The sequence below is a fragment of the Schistocerca piceifrons genome, chromosome 5 (genome assembly GCF_021461385.2).
Source record: "Schistocerca piceifrons isolate TAMUIC-IGC-003096 chromosome 5, iqSchPice1.1, whole genome shotgun sequence".
Classification (NCBI taxonomy): domain Eukaryota; kingdom Metazoa; phylum Arthropoda; class Insecta; order Orthoptera; family Acrididae; genus Schistocerca; species Schistocerca piceifrons.
This window is the reverse complement of record NC_060142.1, coordinates 163,363,929-163,388,296: the sequence shown is the minus strand read 5'-3', so window position 1 is coordinate 163,388,296 and position 24,368 is coordinate 163,363,929. Positions and strand designations below refer to the sequence as shown.

The 24,368-nt window shown below is 39.5% G+C and overlaps 1 protein-coding gene across 2 annotated transcripts in view; it reads left to right on the top strand.

The window, feature by feature from the left end:
* Positions 1-24,368, top strand: part of LOC124798123 (pre-mRNA-splicing factor syf1 homolog) — a 150,759-nt gene that overhangs the window by 45,976 nt on the left and 80,415 nt on the right. For both annotated transcript variants that reach the window (XM_047261380.1, XM_047261381.1), the window contains exons 4-7: positions 1,665-1,788; positions 11,871-12,068; positions 12,155-12,339; positions 20,304-20,418. In XM_047261380.1, the coding sequence (XP_047117336.1) occupies positions 1,665-1,788; positions 11,871-12,068; positions 12,155-12,339; positions 20,304-20,418 (622 nt within the window). The remainder of the gene's footprint in view (positions 1-1,664; positions 1,789-11,870; positions 12,069-12,154; positions 12,340-20,303; positions 20,419-24,368) is intronic.

Below are 24,368 nucleotides of genomic sequence, written 5' to 3'. Positions count from 1 at the left end.
GTATCAAATGGAGAATTAACTTATGAAAATAGTATATTTATGAGGAGACAGAATGACTGGCTAGTGCTTACATTCAGAAGTCCTTTACTACCAAAAGACAAATCTGAAAGGTAAAAAGAACTATTTGTAGTTTTTGGAACAGTTAATTTCTTCCTCAGAGGGGAAAGAGGGAGTTTTGGAAGGGCAGATCACTCAGACCTCATGTAGAGTGGCCCACATACGTGAGGATGAATGGAGAAACTCAGTATTGGAGAGGGGAATGTCAAGTCCGACAATGTTGGGTCTAAATTTTGCTGATGACACTTATAAAGGGCTGAAACTCAAGCATGCTGCACATAATCCAGATGATAGTTGAACAGGTGCAGATGGGTTCACAGCAAACAGTTTGAGTTGTCACGTCGCAAAAGCTCACATTATGCAATTTAAAATAAATAGAAGTGTCATGGTACCAAAAAGAGATATTAATGATTATGTATTAAATTAAACACTCTGTGTAGAATTTCTCAGGATAAAGCTGGATACAAAGATAAAATTAGTTCAACACACAGATAAGTGAATAAAGAACTCAATTTACCAAGTTGTGGATGTAGAAACCCAAAGATAAGGGTATCTGCTTGTTTTGAGTATTTTGAAGCCCTGTTGTTTTATCAAAATATCTTCAGGGATAATGCGACTAAAGTTAATAAAGTGAGCTGTAAAAATATTGTGTAAGGTAGATAACAAAATATTTTGCAGAGGTATGTTCAAGAAACTTAGAATTGTTGCACTCACTTCCTGAATCTAATTTGTTGCTAGAACTAAAAATCATTTGAATTTATTTTACACAACCACTCTACAAGACATGAATATTTTTAATGCTCATTTTTCCACCTTGCTTAGAGCTCAGATAGTCTGTTGTATTCTGGAGTGAAGGTTTTCGAAAAGCTCCCAGTAAACATATGACAATGAATTTTGAATCCTTACAGTTCAAAAGAATTTTAAAAATATTTTATTAGCCATTACTTTTACAATATATCTTAGTATCTAGATATAAGGTGTGAAGATTTCAGTTTGCTGCATGACACATGCATGAACCTCTGTTAATACTGCTTATAGATGACTGCTTTCACATGACAAACATCAGTACAATCCTGTAAATATTAAGCTATCAGTATGAGAGAAATTGCAGTTATTTAACTTGACTGAAAAAGTATCAGTTTGTTATAGTGGCTTTCTTGTTAATATTACTGTGTTAATTAAATTTAACACAGTACAGACTTATTCCATTTCCCCAAAGGTTGTCCTTCCTAATGCACTCTGCAGAAGGTGATACATGAATGAAGGAGTGAATGTTTGAGTGACTGATATGCTGAAAATATTTGCATTCATTTTTCTTTTTGATTTGTTTTCTGGTGTGATGAATAATACTGAGTGAAACATGTACTTTCTGATCAATTTTTTATTGTCTCCAAGTACACAAAAGTTTTGGTTTTTTCCTTTTGCAGTACGGTGTGGGTCACTTTGCTGATTCATCACTTTTCACATAATATTAAAATGATGAGATAGAAAAAGTGGGTTTTCTGACAACAAATTGTACACTTGTTGCTATGATTTCTTTGCAGAGTGCTTTCCAGATTTATGTGTATCATATATTGATACACGATCTTTTATGTTTTGCTTTTCAGCTATAAATTATGGTACAATTACTTGAAACTTCGCAGGCGGCAGGTGAAGGGAAGGTGCATCACTGATCCAGCATATGAAGATGTCAATAATGCATTTGAACGGTCTCTTGTTTTTATGCACAAGGTGATGTAAATTCCAATTGTATATGTTTTATTTACAAAACAAAGGAAGCATTTCTGACATTTTGTTGTCTAGTTAACAGAGTTGTTCTAAAGATTCCTAAAGTAATTTTCTTCGGGCTTCATTACATGCTATCAGCAACTTCACTATTGCTTCTTACCCACAATTTTAAGCACTACATTTGTAATTTCATGTAGAGACAAAGCTTGTTGCTCTTTATTTTATTAATGAGGCAATCATCAGGAAAACAGCAGAGTAAAATAACTAAATTTTTTTCAGTGCAGGGCGGAGGAACTGATATTTAAAAGAATTGAAAAGTAAGGAACATTGAAACAAATGCCGAGTAGGTAATACTAACAAGTTGATCATGGCAGATTGGGCCAAAGATGTAGATTGTATATGGTAGAGACTAATAGGGTAAAGTTTAACAGACTCATTATTAACAATTGATAAATTGCTGTGGATAAGATTAGAAAAGACAAAGACAAGACAAAGGTTTTGGTGAGGTAGTTGGTAGCATTAGAAAAAAAATCAAGAAAAAGAAAAATGTTGTGTACACTAACAGTTAACTGTGATTTGACAGAAGAATTATTATCATTATAAAATAAATAAATGCTATGCGTGAGTATGATAGCAGTATCTGTCTAACATGATATGTTTCGTAATATTTTGGAAAGTAAGGGAGAAAGATCATTAAAATTAAGCTTTGCTTTGGCCACAAAATGTGCTTGAACAGCCCAGATGGAAGAATTCTATCAACAGAAGACAGACAGAGACAGACCTTTACTTCACAGCCCAGCATATACACACATCGAAAAAAGTTTTGTATCACCCCGGTTCTCAGAACTCCTGAAGATAGAAGTTGACTGCGGATATTGTATCATAGACATAGTCCCTTTGACTGTTCAGAGATGTCACTAAACCCTCCCAAAGATGTAAACAACCATGCATGAGCAGCACTTATTAGATGGAGGGGGGTCCAACAACCGATCAATTCCAGTCATTCCACCAGGAAGAAGGTACACGGCTCATGTTGTCTGTAGTTCAACCATGCCTAGACGGTCAATACCGTGGTTTGATCACATCTGCCTTGTTACTTTGTGCCAGGAAGGGCTCTCAACAGGAGAAGTGTCAAGGCATCTCGGAGTGAACCAAAGTGATGCTGTTCGGGCATAGAGGAGATACAGAGAGTCAGGAACTATTGATGACATGCCTCGCTCAGGCTGCCCAAGGGCTTCAACTGCAGTGGATGACCTCTACCTGTGGATTATGGCTTGGAGGAACCCTGACAGAAGTGCCACCATGTTGAATAATGCTTTTCATGCAGCCACAGGACGTCGTATTATGACTCAAACTGTGCACAGTAGGCTGCATGATGTGCAACTTCGTTCCCGATGTCCATGGTGAGGTCCATCTTTGCAACCATGACACCATGCAGTGCGGGAGTTATGGGTTCAACAACATGCAGAATGGACCATTCAGGATTAGCATCACATTCTCTTCACCGATGAGTGTCGTATATGCCTTCAACCAGACAATCGTCGGAGACGTGTTTGGAGGCAACCTGCTCTGGCTGAACTCCTTAGACACACTGTCCAGCGAGTGCAGCAAGGTGGAGGTTCTCTGCTGTTTTGCAGTGGCATTATGTGGGGCCGACGTACGCTACTGGTGGTCATGGAAGGCGCTGTAACGGCTGTACGATACGTGAATGCCATCTTCCGACTGATAGTGCAACCATATTGGCAGCATATTGGCGAAGCATTTGTCTTCATGGATGACAATTTGCGCCCCCATAGTGCACATCTTGTGAATGACTTCCTTCAGAATAACGACATAGCTCGACTAGAGTGGCCAGCTTGTTCTCCAGATATGAACCATATCGAACATGCGTGGGATAGATTGAAAAGGTCTGTGTATGGATGACGTGACCCACCAACCACTCTGTGGGATCTACGCCGAGTCGTCATTGAGGAGTGGGACAATTTGGACCAACAGTTCCTTGATGAACTTGTGGATAGTCTGCCATGATGAATACAGGCATGCATCAATGCAAGAGGACGTGCTACTGGGTATTAGAGGTACCGGTGTGTGCGGCAATCTGGACCACCACCTCTGAAGGTCTCGCTGTATGTTGGTACAACACGCAATATGTGGTTTTCATGAGCAATAAAAAGGACGGAAATGATGTTATGTTGATCTCTATCCCAATTTTCTGTACAGGTTATGGAGCTTTCGGAACTGAGGTGATGTAAAACTCTTTTTGTTGTGTGTATTTGGGAAGTTCATATCTGCTTGCATTGAACTGTAGAATACGAGATTTCATCTATAGTTACCTCCATAGTGTCAACATATTTCCAGAATGTTTCTTACACCTTTTGTTTTTCGGTAGTGTACACTGACAACATTCAGAGGTAACTGTCACGAGTGAGTTGCTTGTAAGTTGTTAGTTCACACCTGGTATATTTGATATGCCCTTGTGTCCCACAGTGCCTGAATTTAGAAGGATCCCATAGTTTACAATCCTCTCCAGGGATCCCTTCCATTGCAGCCATTGCTTATGATACTGTAGACTCCAGAACAATTGTTTTGTCACACTATGTTCATTGCAGTAGTGTCATAAGTAATGTACCCTCATGTATTTGCTTGTTCACTATGTTGTTTAAGGGTCTGTTAGTCTGTTTTTGTTTTCTATTCAAATAATTACTGTTCATAAAAGTTGTGTGTAATACTTGTGTCCTGCTGCTCTGTAAATTACTTTATTATTTCTGTTGGGCAGGGGGGGGGGGTGATGAATACGAAATTTGACTCTCAGTTTTATCGAGTTCAGTGCCTAGCCCCTCAGTACTCTTATCTTGTTATGCATTTGTTGAATTGATCAGAATCCATTTGTCTTTGTTTGTCATTCCAGTTATGGTTGAAGGAAGGATGATATGTTATTAACTTGTTTAGAATTTTGTGTAGTATTGTTCTTACAAAAAAATGGTTGAAGTACAGTAATAATTTCGTCGCCAATAAAACCAGGCTTAGATGATAACTGCTATTTGTTAGAACCTCAAATACATATAAAATCAACCCTAAGCACAAGTGATTTTAATTACCACCACCAAATTAGGTGATGCACTGTTGAGGGCGCTGAAATATTCAGTTATTTCCATTTGAGAAAGTGCTTTATCTGTTATAAATCCAATGTTGTAAGTTTTCTGTGCTTATAATCAGGAAGAAAAAAGTTAATCTGACATTTTCCTTTGGATGTTATCAATAGTAAGTGAGGTTGGTTCTGCAGTCGCTTCAATTTTTTAAGTAGACATTGTTTTTTTTTCCCTTGTATGTGATGCTGGACTGTTATAAGGTATCTTTCTTGCCTTTTGAAAATTACAATCTTGTGTCATCACAGCAATTAATTAGTTTCTCGTTGTGGGGACCACCATGTATTTGTAAATGGTCTCCATGATAGAGTTTTCCTTCACAATGGTTTTATGTGTACAGAACAAAGTAAAGTCACCAAGGTTTCTCAGTTGCACTCTTTCATATGTGAACAGTTGTGCACCATCACTCTTAGACAAACAGTGTCATGAAAGCTTCATTCATCAAAATAAAGTTATCCACTTGAACCAGTATAGTGTAGTCAAGCCTTGGTCTCCAATGGTACTGTTTGTTGTCCATGTTTCCCTTATATAGAAGTATTCCAGAAAAGACTTCCTAGCACTTAAATTTGTATTAGATGTTAATATATTTCTGTTCTGTGTGACCGACTGATCTGGCTTTGTAACATTAACCAAAATGGCCTTGTCGTGATGGTACTGTGAATGGCTGAAAGCAACGGGAAACTACAGCTGTAATTTTTCCCAATGACATGCAGCTTTACTGTATGCTAAAATGATGATGGCACCCTCTTGGGTAAAATATTCCAGAGATAAAATACTTCCCTGTTCAGACCTCTGGGTGGGGACTACCCAGGAGGACATCATTGTCAGGAGAAACAAAACTGATGTTCTACAGACTGGAGCATGGAATGTCAGACTCCTCAATTGGGCAGGTAGGTTAGAAAATTTAAAAAGGGAAATGGATAGATTAAAGTTAGAGATAGTAGGAATTAGTGAAGTACAGTGGCAGAAAGAACATGATTTGTGGCCAGGTGGATACAGGATTATAAACACAAAATCAAACAGGGGTGATGCAGGAGTAGGTTTAATCATGAATAAAAAAATAGGAACGTGGATAAGCTACTATGAACAGATGTTGAATGCATTATTGTAGCCAAGATAGACATGAAGCCCACACCCACCAGAGTAGTACAAGTTCATATGCCAACTAACTCCACAGATGATTAGGAGCTTGAGGAAATGTATGATGAGATAAAAGAAATTATGCAGATAGTTAAGGGAGATGAAAATTTAATAGTCATGGGGCACTGGAATTAAATAGCAAGAAAAGGAAGAGAAGGAAAAGTTGTAGGTGAATATGGGCTGGGGCAAAGGAATGAAAGAGGAAGCTGCCTGGCAGAATTTTGCACAGAGGATAGCTAACGCTTTAAGAATCAAGACAGATGGTTGCTTACGTGGAAGAGACCTGGCGACACTGGAGGGTTTCAGATTGATTATGTAATGGTAAGAATGAGATTTCAGAACCAGGTTTTAAATTGTAAGATGTTTCCAGGGACAGAGGTGGACTCCGACCATAATTTATTGGTTATGAACTGCAGATTAAAACTGAAGAAACTGCAAAAAGGCAGGATTTTAAGGAGGTGATGCCTGGATAAATTGAAAGAAATAGAGGTTGTAGAGAGTTTTGGAGATGAAGATGAGATGGGAGATATGATACTGCGTGAAGATTTTGACAAAGCACTGAAAGCCGAAACAAGGCCCCAGCAGTTGACAACACTCCATTTAAGCTATTGATAGCCTTGGGAGAACCAGCCATGACAAAATTTTTGCATCTGGTGAGCAAGATGTATGAGACTGGCAAAATACCTTCAGACTTCAAGAAGAATATAATATTTCCTATTCCAAAGAAAGCAGATGCTGAAGGTGTCAAAATTACTGGACTATCAGTTTAGTAAGTCACAGTTTCAAAATACTAACACAAATCGTTTACAGAAGAATGGAAAAACTGGTAGAAGTCGACCTTGGGGAAGATCAGTTTGGATTCGGGAGAAATGTAGGAACAAGCAAGGCAGTACTGACCCTATGACTTATCATAAAAGATAGGTTAAGAAAAGGCAAATGTTTGTTTATAGCATTTGTAGACTTAGAGAAAGCTTTTGACAGTGTTGACTGGAATACTCTCTTTCTGAAGGTGGCAGGGGTAAAATACAGGGAGCGAAAGGCTATTTACAATTTGTACAGAAACCAGATGGCAGTTATAAGAGTTGAAGGGCAGAAAAGGAAAGCAGTGGATCAGAAGGGAGTGATGTTATTCAGTCCGTATATTGAGCAAGCAGTAAAGGAAACAAAAGAAAAATTTGGTGTCAGAATTAAAGTCCAGGGAGAAGCATTAAAAACTTTGAGATTTGCCAGTGACATTGTAATTCTGTCAGAGACAGCAAAGGACTTGGAAGAGCAGTTACACGGAATAGACAGTGTCTTGAAAAGAGGATATAAGATGAACATCAGTAAAAGCAAACTGAAGATAGTAGAGTGTAGTAAAATTAAATCAGATGATACTGAGGGAATTAGACGAGGAAATGAGGCAGTTACATTAGTAAATGAGTCTTGCTATTTGGGAAGCAAAATAACTGATGATGGTTGAAGTAGGGAGGATATAAAATGTAGGCTGGCAATGACAGGAAAAGCGTTTTTGAAGAAGAGAAATTTATTAACATTGAGTATAGATTGAAGTGTCAGGAAATCTTTTCTGAAAGTATTTGTGTGTCGTGTATCCATGTTCGGAAGTGAAACATGAACAATAAACAGTTTAAGCAAGAAGAGAATAAAAGCTTTTGAAATGTGGTGCTACAGCAGTATGCTGAAGATTATATGGGTAGATCGTGTAACTAATGAGGAGGTACTGAATAGAGTTTGGGAGAAGAGAAATTTGTGGCACAATGTGACTACAAGAAGGGATCAGTTGGTAGGACACATTCTGAGGCATCAAGGGATCACCAATTTAGTACTGGAGGGAAGTGTGTAGGGGGGGGGGGGGGGGGGTAAAAATCATAGAGGGAGACCAAGAGATGAATACAGTAAGTAGGTTCAAAAGGATGTAGGTTGCAATAGTTTTGCAATAGTTACTCGGAGATGAGGAGGCTTGCGCGGGAACGAGTAGCATGGAGAGCTGCATCAGACCAGTATTTGGACTGAATACCACAACAACAACAACATATTTCGGTTTTTCAGGAAAGCTTTTCATGGTAATGCAAGTCTTCATTTTATAGTCTCTTTATTTCTGCCATCTTCTTATGACATTGCATATGGAGGACTGGTGTGATGAACTTTTCATAATATGATCAGTTTATGACAGACAGATACATATATTGACCTCCAAGTAGCTTTTTGTAGTGACTTCACTTACATGCTTCATAACTCTCTGACCAAGCAAGGTGGCACAGTGGTTAACATTTGCATTCAGGAGGAAGGTGGTTCAAATGCACCTCCAGCCATTCAGTTTTACGTTTTCCATGATTTTACTAAACTACTTCAGGCAAATATCAGACTGGTTACTTTGGCTGATTTCCTTCCCCATCCTTAAAAAAAACAACCCGAGCTTGTGCTCCATCTCAAATAATCTTGTTGTCAACAGGATGTTAAACCCTAATCCTCCTTCCTTTATAACTCTTGTCAGTTTGTCTGACAGGCATATGTACCTTGTCATCAGCGTATCTATTAGTAACATCTTCTTTACCTACATACATGTAAAGTGAGCTAATACAATTTGTCTTCTGTCTTTATACTTACATAGTTGCATATCAGTGATCATGGACCCTGTCGAATACACACTGACCTTACAGTGTTCCTCCATACACAGTGATTTTGTGCACTTTAGATCCAGTTCGTGTGGACACACAGCTGCTGAAGTTCCTTCTCCAGTTCATCCTCCTGTGACTTCTGTGGTCTTCCAGTTGGATGAGTACCATCAGGTTTTGCCACAACCACAACTTTGGTCTGGAAAGTATGTGACTTCCCAGTAATGTATATGGACAGGCCTTCTTCTTCTTTTCTTCTTCTTCTTTTTCCCCCATTAGGTCGCGCAGTTCTTGGTTCTTTGTACAGCTCTCTTCACACATTAGCCCAAAGATCTTTCTCATGATTTTGTATTAAAAAATCGGCACGCTCTCTTCATTTTTTGGTAGTGACTAAGGTTTCTGTCCCATCATTAACAATATGTTGATTAATTCCTTGTTTTAATTTATTATGTCTGTTGAACCTGTACCAAGGAATTTAAAATTTTCTCCTTCAGTTTCTGCTATCTCTTCATCTTACTCTGTTATGGCTGCAGTGTCGTCTGCATATCCCCATAACTGTGTTCTTCCATTTAGCTTCACCTCTTTCCCTGCTCTCTTTATTTCCTGAATTACTTTCTCCAGGATCAAATTAAAAAGCAATAGTGAAATGACATCACCTTGTCACCTACTTAACAGAGACATATCTCAGTGCTTGCTATAATTCCTGTTGCTGTTCTTTTTATGCAATGGGCTAATGGTATCCAGCTTTCAGTCTTTTGGGTTCACATCCTTTCTCCACAAGTCACTTATGAGATTGTATATCTATTCCTCAAATGTTTCACCTCCTGCCTTCAGCGTCTCTTGGCACCTTATCATTCTTCAGTTTCTTAATGGCTCTTTCTAAGTCCTGCTGAGTCACTACAATTTCTTCTTCCTCTACACCCCCTGCAATTCTTCCTTCTGGGAAGACATTCTCAGGATTTTCAGCATTCAGCAAGTCCTTTCTCAAATTGTCATTGAAATATCCCAAAATGGCCTTAATATTTCTGATACCATTGCTTTACACGGTTCTTCCCAGTTCTTCATAAAACTCGCTTTTCGCCCCATAGTACCATTTGTCAGTGCATTTGCATTAACAAGTGTTAATCTACTTATACTTCCCTTGTGGTGACATATGATATCAATTTGCTATCTGCACCGAACCCTTTACTTTCCTTACCAAACGGTCACTCACTACAAATCCTGTTCCATGCTCATGCCTCTTTGTAGCCTTCATAAAAAGTTAGTGATTTATTCCCATGTAAAATCCCTTCCCCACACCATGCAGTTTCTCGTAATGCAGTGACATCAACATTTTATCCTCCAACTCAGAAATTACAGTTTTGACAGCTCCTGGTCTGTATAGACTTCTAACATTCCATGTGCTGACTTGTAAATCTATGCATCTAATCTTTTTCATCTTATAGCGTTCTATTCCATTCTGAGGCATACTTGCAAGGTTTTTGGTAATGACAAATATCCCCAAGCTGCATTATAGGTGCTGTGCAGGGTTAGACCAGTTGTGGGTCTGTCAGTTTTCTACTCCTGAGCTGGCAGGATTTTTCATTAATGTTTTCTCCTCTAGGATTATTGGTTTCAACTGCCTCATGCTCCGTGTATGCTATTTGATTTTCTCACTGTATTCAATAAGTGAATGAACAGTCACATGGATGTCTGGAGATGGAGTTACATAACTCTGAATTGATAACTAATTGTACCCAAAAACAACAAAATTAAAGACAGCTAATTAGAACATGTCAAACATACACTATTAATACACACACCCAAATGCATGAGAATTCCATGTGGTGAAATACATTAAAAAACACATGCATGCCATTCAACTCATCTTCCAGAGCCATTTCTGTCTCTGACAGAAATAGATTTTTTTTTGGGGGGGGGGGGGGGAGGAGGGAGATTATAGATCTTTAAGAGGTCAGTTGCATTCCTTCACTTTTATAAATGGGAGTTACTATCACGTGTGTCAGTTTCTCAGGAAATGCACCTTAACCCTTTAACAAGCTATGAAGACTACGCCAAAGGAATGCTACCAACTCTGCTCAATATTTTAGTTCTTTACTTGAAAAGTTACTGCTTTTTATCAACCTAATGATTTTTGTGGTCTCTCCAACAGGTGTCTGGTAGTATAGAGTGTGTATTGACTGTCTAAGTAAATCTAACTGACCTGCTTATGACAGTTCTTTGTCATTGTATTATGGTTTTAAGAAAACGACATGGATTTGCTGACTACTCTGTTCAGAGGCTCGATTTGAACCCCATCCCCCATCAAGTATCTTTGGGGTAATTTAGAGCATTGATTGTGTATCCGATCAGTTTGCTCTAAAGTCCATCAATAACTGTTCTTCATGTCTTTAGATTGTAACAATGAAAGGAGGTCCTACATGTTGCCAGTTATGTGGTTGGTGTCTTAAATAGCAGTGCAGCAGTGAATGCATTTTACCGCTGGTAATCACTCCATTTCTTATTCCATTAACATATGGTTCAAAAGAAAGCAACAGACTGTATGGCCTCTGTGAGCACTCTAACCTCCACTTTCTTCTCCTTGGGGCCCTTGTTCAAAGTTTTCAATTTTGGTAACAGAACAGTTTCACATGGTGTATTAAACAGTGTTTTATCAACCTTATTCAGCAGCATTTCATGAAGACAATGTCATTTTTCATATAGTAAATAATTGTGAACATCTTCATGAATCTTCCATATTACCTAAACCAACCAGTTACAACCCTAGGGTCTTTTTGTGAACACCTTCACCGTTTTTGTGTATATCATCTTGATGAAAATACTATAAAAGAGAGCAGTACTTAAGAATGTTTTACAAAAGTCGTGTACATGATATTCGTGGAATATTTGGTACTCTTTGAATTCTTCCATCAAGCTAAAGTAGTTATTTCATCCTCCGTACTACTGATTTTGTGTAGCTGTTTCCATATTGCTTTGTTATGCTAAAGATGGATATTTAGATTATGATAGAGGTCAGATATTTATGACAAATCCTGCAATTGGCTATTATGGAAATATTTCTCTTGTTTATTTATATTAACTTGAATTAATCCACATCTAAGATGAGGTAGACCATTTTGACCAATATGTGCTGTATTTGCAGCATTACTTCACTGTGAAAATTGTGTTCCTTCTTGTTGTATAGATGCCTCGAATATGGCTAGATTATTGCCAGTTCCTGATGGATCAATGTCGCATAACAAGGACACGACAGCTGTTTGACAGGGCATTGCGTGCATTGCCAATTACACAGCACCATCGTGTTTGGCCGTTGTACTTGAAATTCTTGAAGAAATATGACATACATGAAACAGCTGTGAGAGTCTTTAGAAGGTATTTAAAGGTAATCTTTTATGAGCTTGCAATATAAGCATCAAAATGTCAGCTGTAGGGGACTGTAGATACTAAAGTTTTATTTTGTGTTTATAGTTATGTCCAGAAGATACTGAAGATTATATAGAATATCTTACATCAATTGAAAGACTAGATGAGGCAGCTGTGAAGTTAGCTTACATAGTTAATAAAGAAGATTTTGTTTCAAAACATGGAAAATCCAATCATCAACTTTGGAATGAACTTTGTGAATTGATATCTAAAAATCCTGACAAAGTGAGGTAAGTTACAATACATACTTGAACTATTTAATCCTTTCTAAAAACATTAAACTTATTATTTAACCTTCCAGCCATGGACAGCATGGGTATGTTCATTCAGCAATTTTTGGACAGTTTCACAGGGCCTACAATTATCCCGTCAGACATAATTTCTGTTCTGTTTGAACAACGGAAGTTGCGATTTTCTAGTCGAATACTTCTCTGTTGCTCTGGAATACCATAGGCTGCAGTTTTCCCACCAAATCTTTTTCTGTTGGTCTGGAATATCAGAGGTTGCTATTTCCTGGTGAAAACAGTGGGAATGTTGTTTATCATGTTCTCCAATTACACTCACATTCTTATACATATACCTCCTCATGGCAGCAGTTTTGCAACCATATTTCTGAGTTTGTATGTGGAACCTTGCCTTAAGATATAAAACACTCAGAAAATTTATCACTAAGTTTATCTTGCTTTTATAGTGTTGAATGTGGTTCTCCTGTTTCCTACATTATTTATATTGCATGTCAGTGAAAAGGTAAGCTTTTGGTTTTCTTGTTATTGTACCCTTAATACTATTGTAATTATCAGATAAAAATGCCACGCGATTCTGTATGGAAAAATCGGAAAATCACCCACAGTTAGAGGGTTAAGTAGTGTTACAGTTCTCATCTTTGACTTATTATTTTCTCTATACTCCTTTCACAGATTTGATGATAAAATAATTATATCTAGAACTTTCCCATTATTTTATCTTTTAACTTTACAAAAGTCAACAGAGTATGGTAAGATAATTTAGAATCATCGTTGAATGAAATTATAACAATGAAAACAATCAATCTTTGACAAAATAAGTTTATTGTTTAGATAAAAAAGTCTACTCAACAAGTGCCAGCAGAACACACACATACAAGATTGTAATGAGGCAAACTTTTGGAGCCAGTGGCTCCTTCTTCAGGCAGAAGGGTTGAGGGGGAAGGAAGAGGGGTGAAGGAAAACGGCTAGACACAGCTAGAAAAAGGGGTAGATTTCAGGAAAGTCACCCAGAACTGCGGGTCAGGTGAGACTTACTAGACAGGATGAGAAGGAAAGACTGATTGTTGGGCACTATATCAGACAAGCTTTGAAAACCTGAGAGCTTAAAAGTGGAAGACAGGGTAATTTGCAAGACAGAGATTACTGCTTAAACATCGTGCATGACTTAATAAAAGTGAAAAGCTAAGTGCATTGTACGTAACAGAGGAGGGGGGGGGGGGGTGGGGGGGGGGCAGCGAAAAATAGACAGGTGCGAAAATGAAAGATTTAGAAAACTGAAAAGGAGTGCAGAAAGGAGTAGTTACCATGAAGAAATGCTGAGATGGAAAAAATTAAGGACATGTTGTAACGCAAGTTCCCACCTGCGGAGTTCTGAGAAACTGGTATCTGTGGGAAGAATACATATGGTGTGTGTGGTGAAACAGTCACTGAGGCCACGATTGTCATGTTGTAGAGCATGCTGTGCAACAGGATAGTGCGTGTTGCCAGTGTACACCGTCTGCCGATGTCCATTCATCCTAACTGATAATTTGGTGGTAGTCATGCCAATGTAAAATGCCAAACAGTGTATACAAAACAGTCGGTATATTACGTGTGTCATTTCATAGGTGGCTCTCCCTTTGATAGTGTGTGTTTTGCCAGTTACAGGACTGGTATGGGTGGTGGTAGGAGGGTACACAGGGCAAATCTTGCAGCGGGGATGGTCACAGAGTAGGAGCCACAGAGTATGGAGATGGGTGCAGAAGGAGCATAGGGTCTGACAAGAATATTGCAGAGATTGGGAGGATGATGAGAAGTTATTCTTGGTGTGGTAGGCAAAATCTCAGACAGATTGGATCTCATTTCAGGGCATGATGTTCGGAAGTCATGGTCTTGTCGAAGTAGCTGATTAATGCATTCCAGACTAAGATAATATGGAGTGACCAGTGATGTGCTCCGAATCTTTTATAATCTTTTATGTGTGTGTTCTGCTGCCACTTGGTGAGTAAATTTTTTTTTATCTATCCAATTACTTTATTTTGCCAAAATTTACTGTTTTCGTTGTTATGTTAGTCTATGTGACCATCATTCCTTCATATGTAACGCTCTTGTCAGTCTTTGTTGTCATATGTCTTGTTCAAACTGTCATCTGTTTTCTGCCTTATGTGCTACTCTGTTCTTTTTTTTTCTTTATCACCAAGATTAATCAACTCCTTACCCCCTACATCTTTTCTAGTACAGATTTCCATGTATGTAGATAAATCCATTTTTATTTGCTTATAACAATTTCATTGTTATTTACGTAGTTGTATATGACAGTGTATGATTTACTACATGGCCTGGCCTTCTCCAAATCGTCTTTCGCTGATTTATTCGCAAATGTGATAGCTATTTTCTTTTCCACCCTCCACTTAACTTGTTTATACGTAATCCTTTCACATTTTTGTGTGTTTCTTTTTCGCCAAACCACTCCGATTGACTTTTTCTGCCATCTCCTACATTAGTTTAATTGCCAAGCTAAGTAGTTTATATTTTCTCCAATGAATTTCTCTTTCTGTTTACACAGATCTTAAAATTTTGTCTCTTTTCACTGACTTCTCCCCCACCCCCTCCCACCTCCCGTATCACAGAGTCCACTTTTCTGGTGAGAAATTCTCACCCACTCATTATCTCTTGTTAACCATTATCTGTTCTCATGATTTTTGTATGGATTTTTCTGATTTTTTTCTGAATTTTTCCCTTGCTTTTTTTCCATTTTTCTACCTTTTATCCATCCTCTGCTTATCTTTTTGCCACTCCCACGATTGCTAACTCTCCAAACTGTCCTCTCTTGCCATAATGAATCCCATCACATATTACACATTCGTTCTTTTTGAAAACATGCTTTTGCATTTCCAAAACTAAGGTCCCACATATTGTTTCTTGAAACCTGCTTGTCCCTTGGAGTTACTCCAAAAAGCCTAACTTGAAAGTTCCTGTTTCTGGATATAATCTTACTCTACACCAGGCTCTTTTGCATTTTCAAATACAGCAATCTCTTGCTCTTACCTGTCCAATCTCTGCCCCATATGCATCATCAACTAATATCCACTCCACCATACCTCTCTCCTTCTACAAAATCCTGCAGTTATCTGCCCCTCGCGTTTCCTTGGATGGTTTCATCCCCAAAGCCAACTTCAAACTGCAACAACATGCCAGATTTCACTTCAAAAAGCTATCCCACCTTCTCCTAAACGAGCTGAACAGTGTTGTTTCCCTTCATGTCCCTCTGTAGCTCCCCAAGCAGCCACACCATCAACCACCACTACTCTCCTACAAACTGAGCTTGGCCAACATCCTTAACATTCCACAGCCTCCCCCACTGCCTCCCAGACCAAGAGTAGCTCATAACCATAAGAACTGCCACAACAGTACAGTGCCCTCAACTTCTCGTCTAAAGCACTCTCTCCTGCTGAATTATCTGTATTATCCAAGGGACTCACTTTCAGCCCTAAACCTGCATTTGATTATGCTTCTTTGGTGAAGGACCTGCTTTCCTTCACACGTAACGTCAACTAGAAATATCACTTTGCAACCAAGTCCCAAAACCTTTCCAACAGCAAACCTGACATTGAACTGTGCCTTGAACAGTTCCAACCAGGATCCCGACTTGATACATCACCGCTACCTCAAAATCATCCCTTGCAGGCCTTCCAAGAATTCCTCACATCCAGCATTGCTTCAGAACCCTTCCTCAGGTCCCTACAACATGACCCTAACCTATCCTCTGCATAACTTTAGGCTCTATGTTCCCTAAAAGCTGATGACTCCATCATTATCCTCCCAGCAAATGATCTACCACTGCAGTACTTGACCAAAAGGAGTATGTTGGCGAAGGTCTACGTCAGCTGTCTGACACCTCTACATACAGTATCTGCCATCAAGATCCCATCCCTCCACAAAACAGCTTCAGAGAACACCATTGGTGATACGATACAGTATTAGTGTGGTCTGGAATGTGTTAATCAGCTACTTTGCCAAGGCCATGACTTCCTAAAATCGTGCCCTGAAATGAGATCCAATCTGTCTGAGATTTTGCCCACCACACCAAGAATAACTTCTCATTGCCCTCCCAATCTCCGCAATATTCTTGTCAGACCCTATGCTCCTTCTGCACCCATCTCCATACTGTATGGCTCCTACCCTGTGACCATCCCCACTGCAAGAGTTGCCCTATGTACCCTCCTACCACCACCTATAGCAGTCCTGTAACTGGCAAAACACACACTATCAACGGAGAGTCACATATGAAATGACACATGTAATGTACCAACTGTTTTGTATACACTGTTCAGCCTTTTACATTGGCATGACTACCACCAAATTATCAGTTAGGGTGAATGGACATCGGCAGAAGGTGTATACTGGCAATACGCAATATCTTGTTGCACAGCATGCTCTACAACATGACAATCATGACCTCAGTGCCTGTTTCACCACACACACCATATGGATTCTTCCCCCGGACACCAGTTTCTCAGAACTCTGTAGGTGGGAACTAGCGTTACAACATGTCCTTGGTTCTCGCCACTCATCTGGTCTTAATTTACATAAATTTTTTCCACCTCAGTATTTCTTCACAGTAACTACTCTTTTTCTTAACTCCATTTTAGTTTTTTACATCTTTCATTTTCTCACCTGTCTATTTTTTGCCCCCCCCCCCCCTCCCTCCCTCCTCTGTTACATACAATGCACTTAGCTTTCCACTCTTATTAACTTGCACATGATATTTAAGCAGTAATCTCTGTCTTGCATATTACCCTGTCTTTCACTTTTAAGCTCTCAGGTTCTCAATGCTTGTCTGGTTTAGTGCCCAACAATCAGTCTTTCCTTATCATCTGGTCCATTAAGTCTCCCCTGACCTGCGGTTCTGGGTGACTTTCCTGAAGTCTACCCCTTTTCCTAGACATCTCCAGTCCTTTTCCTTCACCCCTCTTCCTTCCCCTTCAACCCATCTGCCTGAAGCAGGAGCCACTAGCTCCAAAAATTTGCCTAATTACAATCTTTTATGTGTGTGTTCTGCTGTCACTTGTTGAGTAGATATTTTTTATCTATCCAATTACCTTATTGCAGGAAATTAGATAGTTTTTAGCTTGATGTCCATAATTGTCTTTCTTCATTGAAGACCATCTTTTAACACACTGATTCTAAATATTCAGCACTGTTGTAAATCATGTTACACTATTTTCTCGTGTCAATTTTACATACAGTAAACACCATTTTAATTCAAAATTGCAAGAATTTTTTTTTTTAAAGTGGCTCTGCTACAGAAAAGTTACACTTTCCTTTATTTCATGCCAACATTGTACTTACGTCAAGTTTAGCTGCGAAATACTTGAAAACCGTTTTAGAAACTGATTACATAAAGGATTTACTAGACCAGTTTTATGTACTGTCTTCCTAATTTTATTCTTTTACCACTATTGTGCTTACTAAACACTGTTCTGTGACTTTAAATTATTACTTTAGCATCTTTAGTTATGCATCCACAAACTAAAGAAATAGGACATCTACTAGAATGAACATAAATGTTTTGCATTTGGGCTCATAGGCACTATTTAGGTTATTTGTATGTATAGCCCACATTCTTTAGGTACTTGATGGATGACTTTTGTCATTTTGTTCTTCATCTTCAAAATGGACAGTTGTGTAACCTATAGTGAAGATTATTGGTGTAAGTTTGTCCAGTAATTTTTCCTTTTCATGAAACAGTCACGAGATAAGTCATAGAATCATACGGCAGATGATAGCATAGAAGAAGTAGATTATTTCTGAACGGTTGATTTCTTCTAAATGGAAAATACTTGGCTGGGTTTTCAAATAAGATAGCAAAAACTCAAGCCTTAGTTTCCAAGTCTGAAATTTCACAATTCTTTAACTATGCTGCAAATTCATTGTTCTTGGAGAAGAAAGAGCAGTAGGGAAGAATAACGAAGTTCTCTTATGATTACATCCTTTTACTTAATAACTAATTGCTTCATAAGTAGTTCCTCTTTTGTCTCAATAGCTCACTCAATTGAATGCTACAAATTCCTTGTTGCCCTCAACGGGATTTTATTCTGTTGTCTTTGTATATGTGAAAGATACTAAGTCACACTTTAGTTCAGATTCTATGTTAAATTGAAACTCATCCTGTCCATGCATTCTTGTTATTATTGGTTGAACAAATTCTTTCCCTGTTGGAGTAAGGTAAAACTTCCAATAGATTAACAATTCTGTTTAAAACCAGAGTTCGGTGTGACTTTCTGTGCCTACCTGTACATTAATTTATTAGGATGATGTAAACTATCTTTAAAAGTTTGTAAGCTGGGGATAAAACAGTTGTTTCCCATATTTCTGTGAGTTTCTGCCATTCTTTGTTGCTTCTGTTTCATCCATTAGTAAATACACTCCTGGAAATGGAAAAAAGAACACATTGACACTGGTGTGTCAGACCCACCATACTTGCTCCGGACACTGCGAGACGGCTGTACAAGCAATGATCACACGCACGGCACAGCGGACACACCAGGAACCGCGGTGTTGGCCGTCAAATGGCGCTAGCTGCGCAGCATTTGTGCACCGCTGCCGTCAGTGTCAGCCAGTTTGCCGTGGCATACGGAGCTCCATCGCAGTCTTTAACACTGGTAGCATGCCGCGACAGCGTGGACGTGAACCGTATGTGCAGTTGACGGACTTTGAGCGAGGGCGTATAGTGGGCATGCGGGAGGCTGGGTGGACGTACCGCCGAATTGCTCAACACATGGGGCGTGAGGTCTCCACAGTACATCGATGTTGTCGCCAGTGGTCGGCGGAAGGTGCACGTGCCCGTCGACCTGGGACCGGACCGCGGTGACGCACGGATGCACGCCAAGACCGTAGGATCCTACGCAGTGCCGTAGGGGACCGCACCGCCACTTCCCAGCAAATTAGGGACACTGTTGCTCCTGGGGTATCGGCGAGGACCATTCGCAACCGTCTCCATGAAGCTGGGCTACGGTCCCGCACACCGTTAGGCCGTCTTCCGCTCACGCCCCAACATCGTGCATCCCGCCTCCAGTGGTGTCGCGACAGGCGTGAATGGAGGGACGAATGGAGACATGTCGTCTTCAGCAATGAGAGTCGCTTCTGCCTTGGTGCCAATGATGGTCGTATGCGTGTTTGGCGCCGTGCAGGTGAGCGCCACAATCAGGACTGCATACGACCGAGGCACACAGGCCCAACACCCGGCATCATGGTGTGGGGAGCGATCTCCTACAGTGGCCATACACCACTGGTGATTGTCGAGGGGACACTGAATAGTGCACGGTACATCCAAACCGTCATCGAACCCATCGTTCTACCATTCCTAGACCGGCAAGGGAACTTGCTGTTCCAACAGGACAATGCACGTCCGCATGTATCCCGTGCCACCCAACGTGCTCTAGAAGGTGTAAGTCAACTACCCTGGCCAGCAAGATCTCCGGATCTGTCCACCATTGAGCATGTTTGGGACTGGATGAAGCGTCGTCTCACGCGGTCTGCACGTCCAGCACGAACGCTGGTCCAACTGAGGCGCCAGGTGGAAATGGCATGGCAAGCCGTTCCACAGGACTACACCCAGCATCTCTATGATCGTCTCCATGGGAGAACAGCAGCCTGCATTGCTGCGAAAGGTGGATATACACTGTACTAGTGCCGACATTGTGCATGCTCTGTTGCCTGTGTCTATGTGCCTGTGGTTCTGTCAGTGTGATCATGTGATGTATCTGACCCCAGGAATGTGTCAATAAAGTTTCCCCTTCCTGGGACAATGAATTCACGGTGTTCTTATTTCAATTTCCAGGAGTGTAGAAACTCCTCTTCTGGCTCAACAATATGAGTTCTTTACAATTTGTTTTGTGAGATGAAATTTAAGTTCATTGATTGAAAAGAAACAAATCCCTTTCTGTGATTAACTTTTAAATTTGCAGGTCACTGAATGTGGATGCCATTATCCGAGGAGGATTGCGGAGATATACAGACCAGTTGGGACATTTATGGAATTCCTTAGCTGATTACTATGTTCGCAGTGGTCTATTTGAAAGGGTAAGAATTTAAATATTAGGTAACAAAATGCAAGAAAAAGTTGGAACTATAGGAATTGAAAATTCTAAAATAATATACACTATGTGATCAAAAGTATCCGGACAACCCCAAAAACATATGTTTTTCATGTTAGGTGCACTGTGCTACCACTCCATATCAGCAACCTCAGTAGTCATTAGACATCATGGGAGAACAGAATGGAGCACTCCACGGAACTTACAGACTTTGAGCATGGTCAGATGATTGGGTGTCACTTGTCTCATACATCTGTACACGAGATTTCCACACTCCTAAACATCCCTAGATCCACTGTTTCTGATATGATAGCGAAGTGGAAACGAGAAGGGACGTGTACATCACAAAAGCATACAGGCCAACTTCGTCTGTTGACTGACACAGACTGCCGACAGTTGAAGAGAGTCACAATGTGTAAAAGGTAGACATCTATCGAGACCACCACACGGGATTCAGGATCTACTGCAAGTACTATGACTGTTAGGCAGGAGATGAAAAAACTTGGATTTCATGGTCGAGCGGCTGCTCATAAGTCACACATCTTGCTGGTAAATGCCAAATGACACCTCGTTTGGTGTAAGGTGCGTAAACATTGAATGATTGAACAGTGGAGAAACGTGTAGAGTGACGAATCACGATACACAATGTGGTGATTCGGTGACGGTGTGGGTATGGCGAATGCCTGGTGAACGTTGTCAGCCAGCGTTTTTAGTGTCTTGTTTTTCATGGAGGGGACTTGCACCCCTTTTTGTTTTGCATGGCACTATCACAGCACAGGCGTACATTGATGTTTTAAGTACCTTCTTGCTTCCCACTGTTGAAGAGCAATTCGGGGATGGCGATTGCATCTTTCAACACGATCGAACACCTGTTCATAATGCACTGCCTGTGGTGGAGGGGTTACATGACAATAACATTCCTTTAATGGACTGGCCTGCACTGAGTCCTGACCTGAATCCTATAGAACACCTTTGGTATGTTTTGGAATGCCGACTTCATGCCAGGCCTCATCGGCCGACATCGATACCTCTCCTCAGTGCAGCACTTCGTGAATAATGGGCTGCCATTCCCCAAGAAAGCTTCGAGCACCTGATTGAACATATGCCTGTGAGAGTGGAAGCTGTCATCAAGGCTAAGAGAGGGCCAACACCATATTGACTTCCAGCATTACCGTTGGTGGTCGCCATGAACTTGTAAGTTATTTTCAGCCATGTGTCCAGATACTTTTGAGCATATAGTGTATTGTTGCAAAATCTAACACCTTCAGTTATTTCTCCCATGTGTGTTTTTGAAGAAAGTTGAACCACTTGGAACATAGCTGAGAGAAGAGAAAAAAAAGACACTATTATGTTTTAAAAATCTATTGTGTAACTCCATCTTTGAAACTGAGGATGAATATTTTCAGCGTGTGTCCAATCATATTTTTTGTGTGATTATTGATTGCATGGTTTGAAATTTTGCTTATCCATGTATCAGTGTCAGATTTCCCTTTTTATCTATCCTACCTTGCTTTGTACATAAAGGAATGTGATAACTTTGTGAAACTTACTGCTGTAGGATGCAACTACTGTGATTTGATATCATATTGCTAACTTATATGAGTTACCAGCTCTCAAGAATATTGGGACATGTAGTGTTTCTACTGTGAGCTGTCTGGATTTTGAGTGACGGGAATGCATTACATGTAAACATATATTCAGAGATATGTTGCTGGTTCTGTATTATTGGGGAAAAAAAAACAGCCGATGAATTTAATTTTGAGTAATTTACTGTTTTTGTGCTGTAGTTTGGAAACATGGTGACAGGGAGAGGTACCCAGTGATGGGATTGACTTCTTGAAACAATCTATATGATGATTTAGTTTAAGACCCAAGCAAACACATCTTGCAGCCATTCACCCTGGTGGGTCTTCATTTGCAAGTTATTGATGAAAAATTTTGGAATTTCATGTGATGCTGTATAACTGTTAAAATTAAAACAATTCACAGACTGACTGCATAGCATAATGGTTGAGGTACTGACATCACATGCAGAAGGTTCTCAGTTCGAATCTTGTCAGGTGCTCTTAGATTTTTTATTTTTAAATCTTTATCAAAATGACTTTGATCATTATTTTTATTCAGTTAATTGGTTTAAATGTAACATTTTTCTATTCATTTGTCACATCATGTTAGTCATTGTATGAAATACATCATTGCTCTCATTTCTCTTCCTATCAGTCTTTTTCCTCTTGGAATCCCTATTCATGTAATTTTGATTATTGTTATGTATATACTTTGATTTAATTGCTTCATTTTGTCAACTGACATTTTAATCCATGTTATTGCAGACATCATTTCTACTTCTCATTTCACATGAATTTCATTTTACTTACTATCCCTGTTTCATTTAAATTGTTGTTGTTGTGGTCTTCAGTCCTGAGACTGGTTTGATGCAGCTCTCCATGCTACTCTATCCTGTGCAAGCTTTTTCATCTCCCAGTACCTACTGCAACTTACATCCTTCTGAATCTGCTTAGTGTATTCATCTCTTGGTCTCCCTCTACGATTTTTACCCTCCACGCTGCCCTCCAATACTAATTTGGTGATCCCTTGATGCCTCAGAACATGTCCTACCAACCGATCCCTTGTTCTGGTCAAGTTGTGCCACAAACTTCTCTTCTCCCCAATCCTATTCAATACTTCCTCATTAGTTATGTGATCTACCCATCTAATCTTCAGCATTCTTCTGTAGCACCACATTTCGAAAGCTTCTATTCTCTTCTTGTCCAAACTATTTATCGTCCATGTTTCACTTCCATACATGGCTACACTCCATACGAATACTTTCAGAAATGACTTCCTGACACTTAAATCTATACTGGATGTTAACAAATTTCTCTTCTTCAGAAACGCTTTCCTTGCCATTGCCAGCCTACATTTTATATCCTCTCTACTTCGACCATCATCAGTTATTTTGCTCCCCAAATAGCAAAACTCCTTTACTACTTTAAGTGCCTCATTTCCTAATCTAATTCCCTCAGCATCACCCGAATTAATTAGACTACATTCCATTATCCTTGTTTTGCTTTTGTTGATGTTCATCTTATATCCTCCTTTCAAGACACTGTCCATTCCGTTCAACTGCTCTTCCAAGTCCTTTGCTGTCTCTGACAGAATTACAATGTCATCGGCGAACCTCAAAGTTTTTATTTCTTCTCCATGAATTTTAATACCTACTCCGAATTTTTCTTTTGTTTCCTTTACTGCTTGCTCAATATACAGATTGAACAACATCGGGGAGAGGCTACAACCCTGTCTTACTCCCTTCCCAACCACTGCTTCCCTTTCATGTCCCTCGACTCTTATAACTGCCATCTGGTTTCTGTACAAATTGTAAATAGCCTTTCGCTCCCTGTATTTTACCCCTGCCACCTTTAGAATTTGAAAGAGAGTATTCCAGTCAACATTGTCAAAAGCTTTCTCTAAGTCTACAAATGCTAGAAATGTAGGTTTGCCTTTCCTTAATCTTTCTTCTAAGATAAGTCGTAAGGTCAGTATTGCCTCACGTGTTCCAGTGTTTCTACGGAATCCAAACTGATCTTCCCCGAGGTTGGCTTCTACTAGTTTTAAATTATCATCCATATTATTTTGCCCATAGTGCAGTAAGAATGTACGTTTTAAATGTTTGTATGACAGTTATCATCCAAAAAGATGTACATCTTGTAATGAACAATACATTCTTGAGACCATTGCACAGTCAGTATAAATAGATTATTTAATCTTTGGTTTTTTAGTTACAGATTGGCACTTACAAATGTTTAAACGTTATGATAGACAAATAAAAAGTAATTAGATTTACATGCACAAATATTCAAAGTGAAAAAAGAATGGTAGGAAGAGAAAATAAGAGCAATTGAAGAAGATAAAACATTGAGTAAACTGATGTGAGAAAGG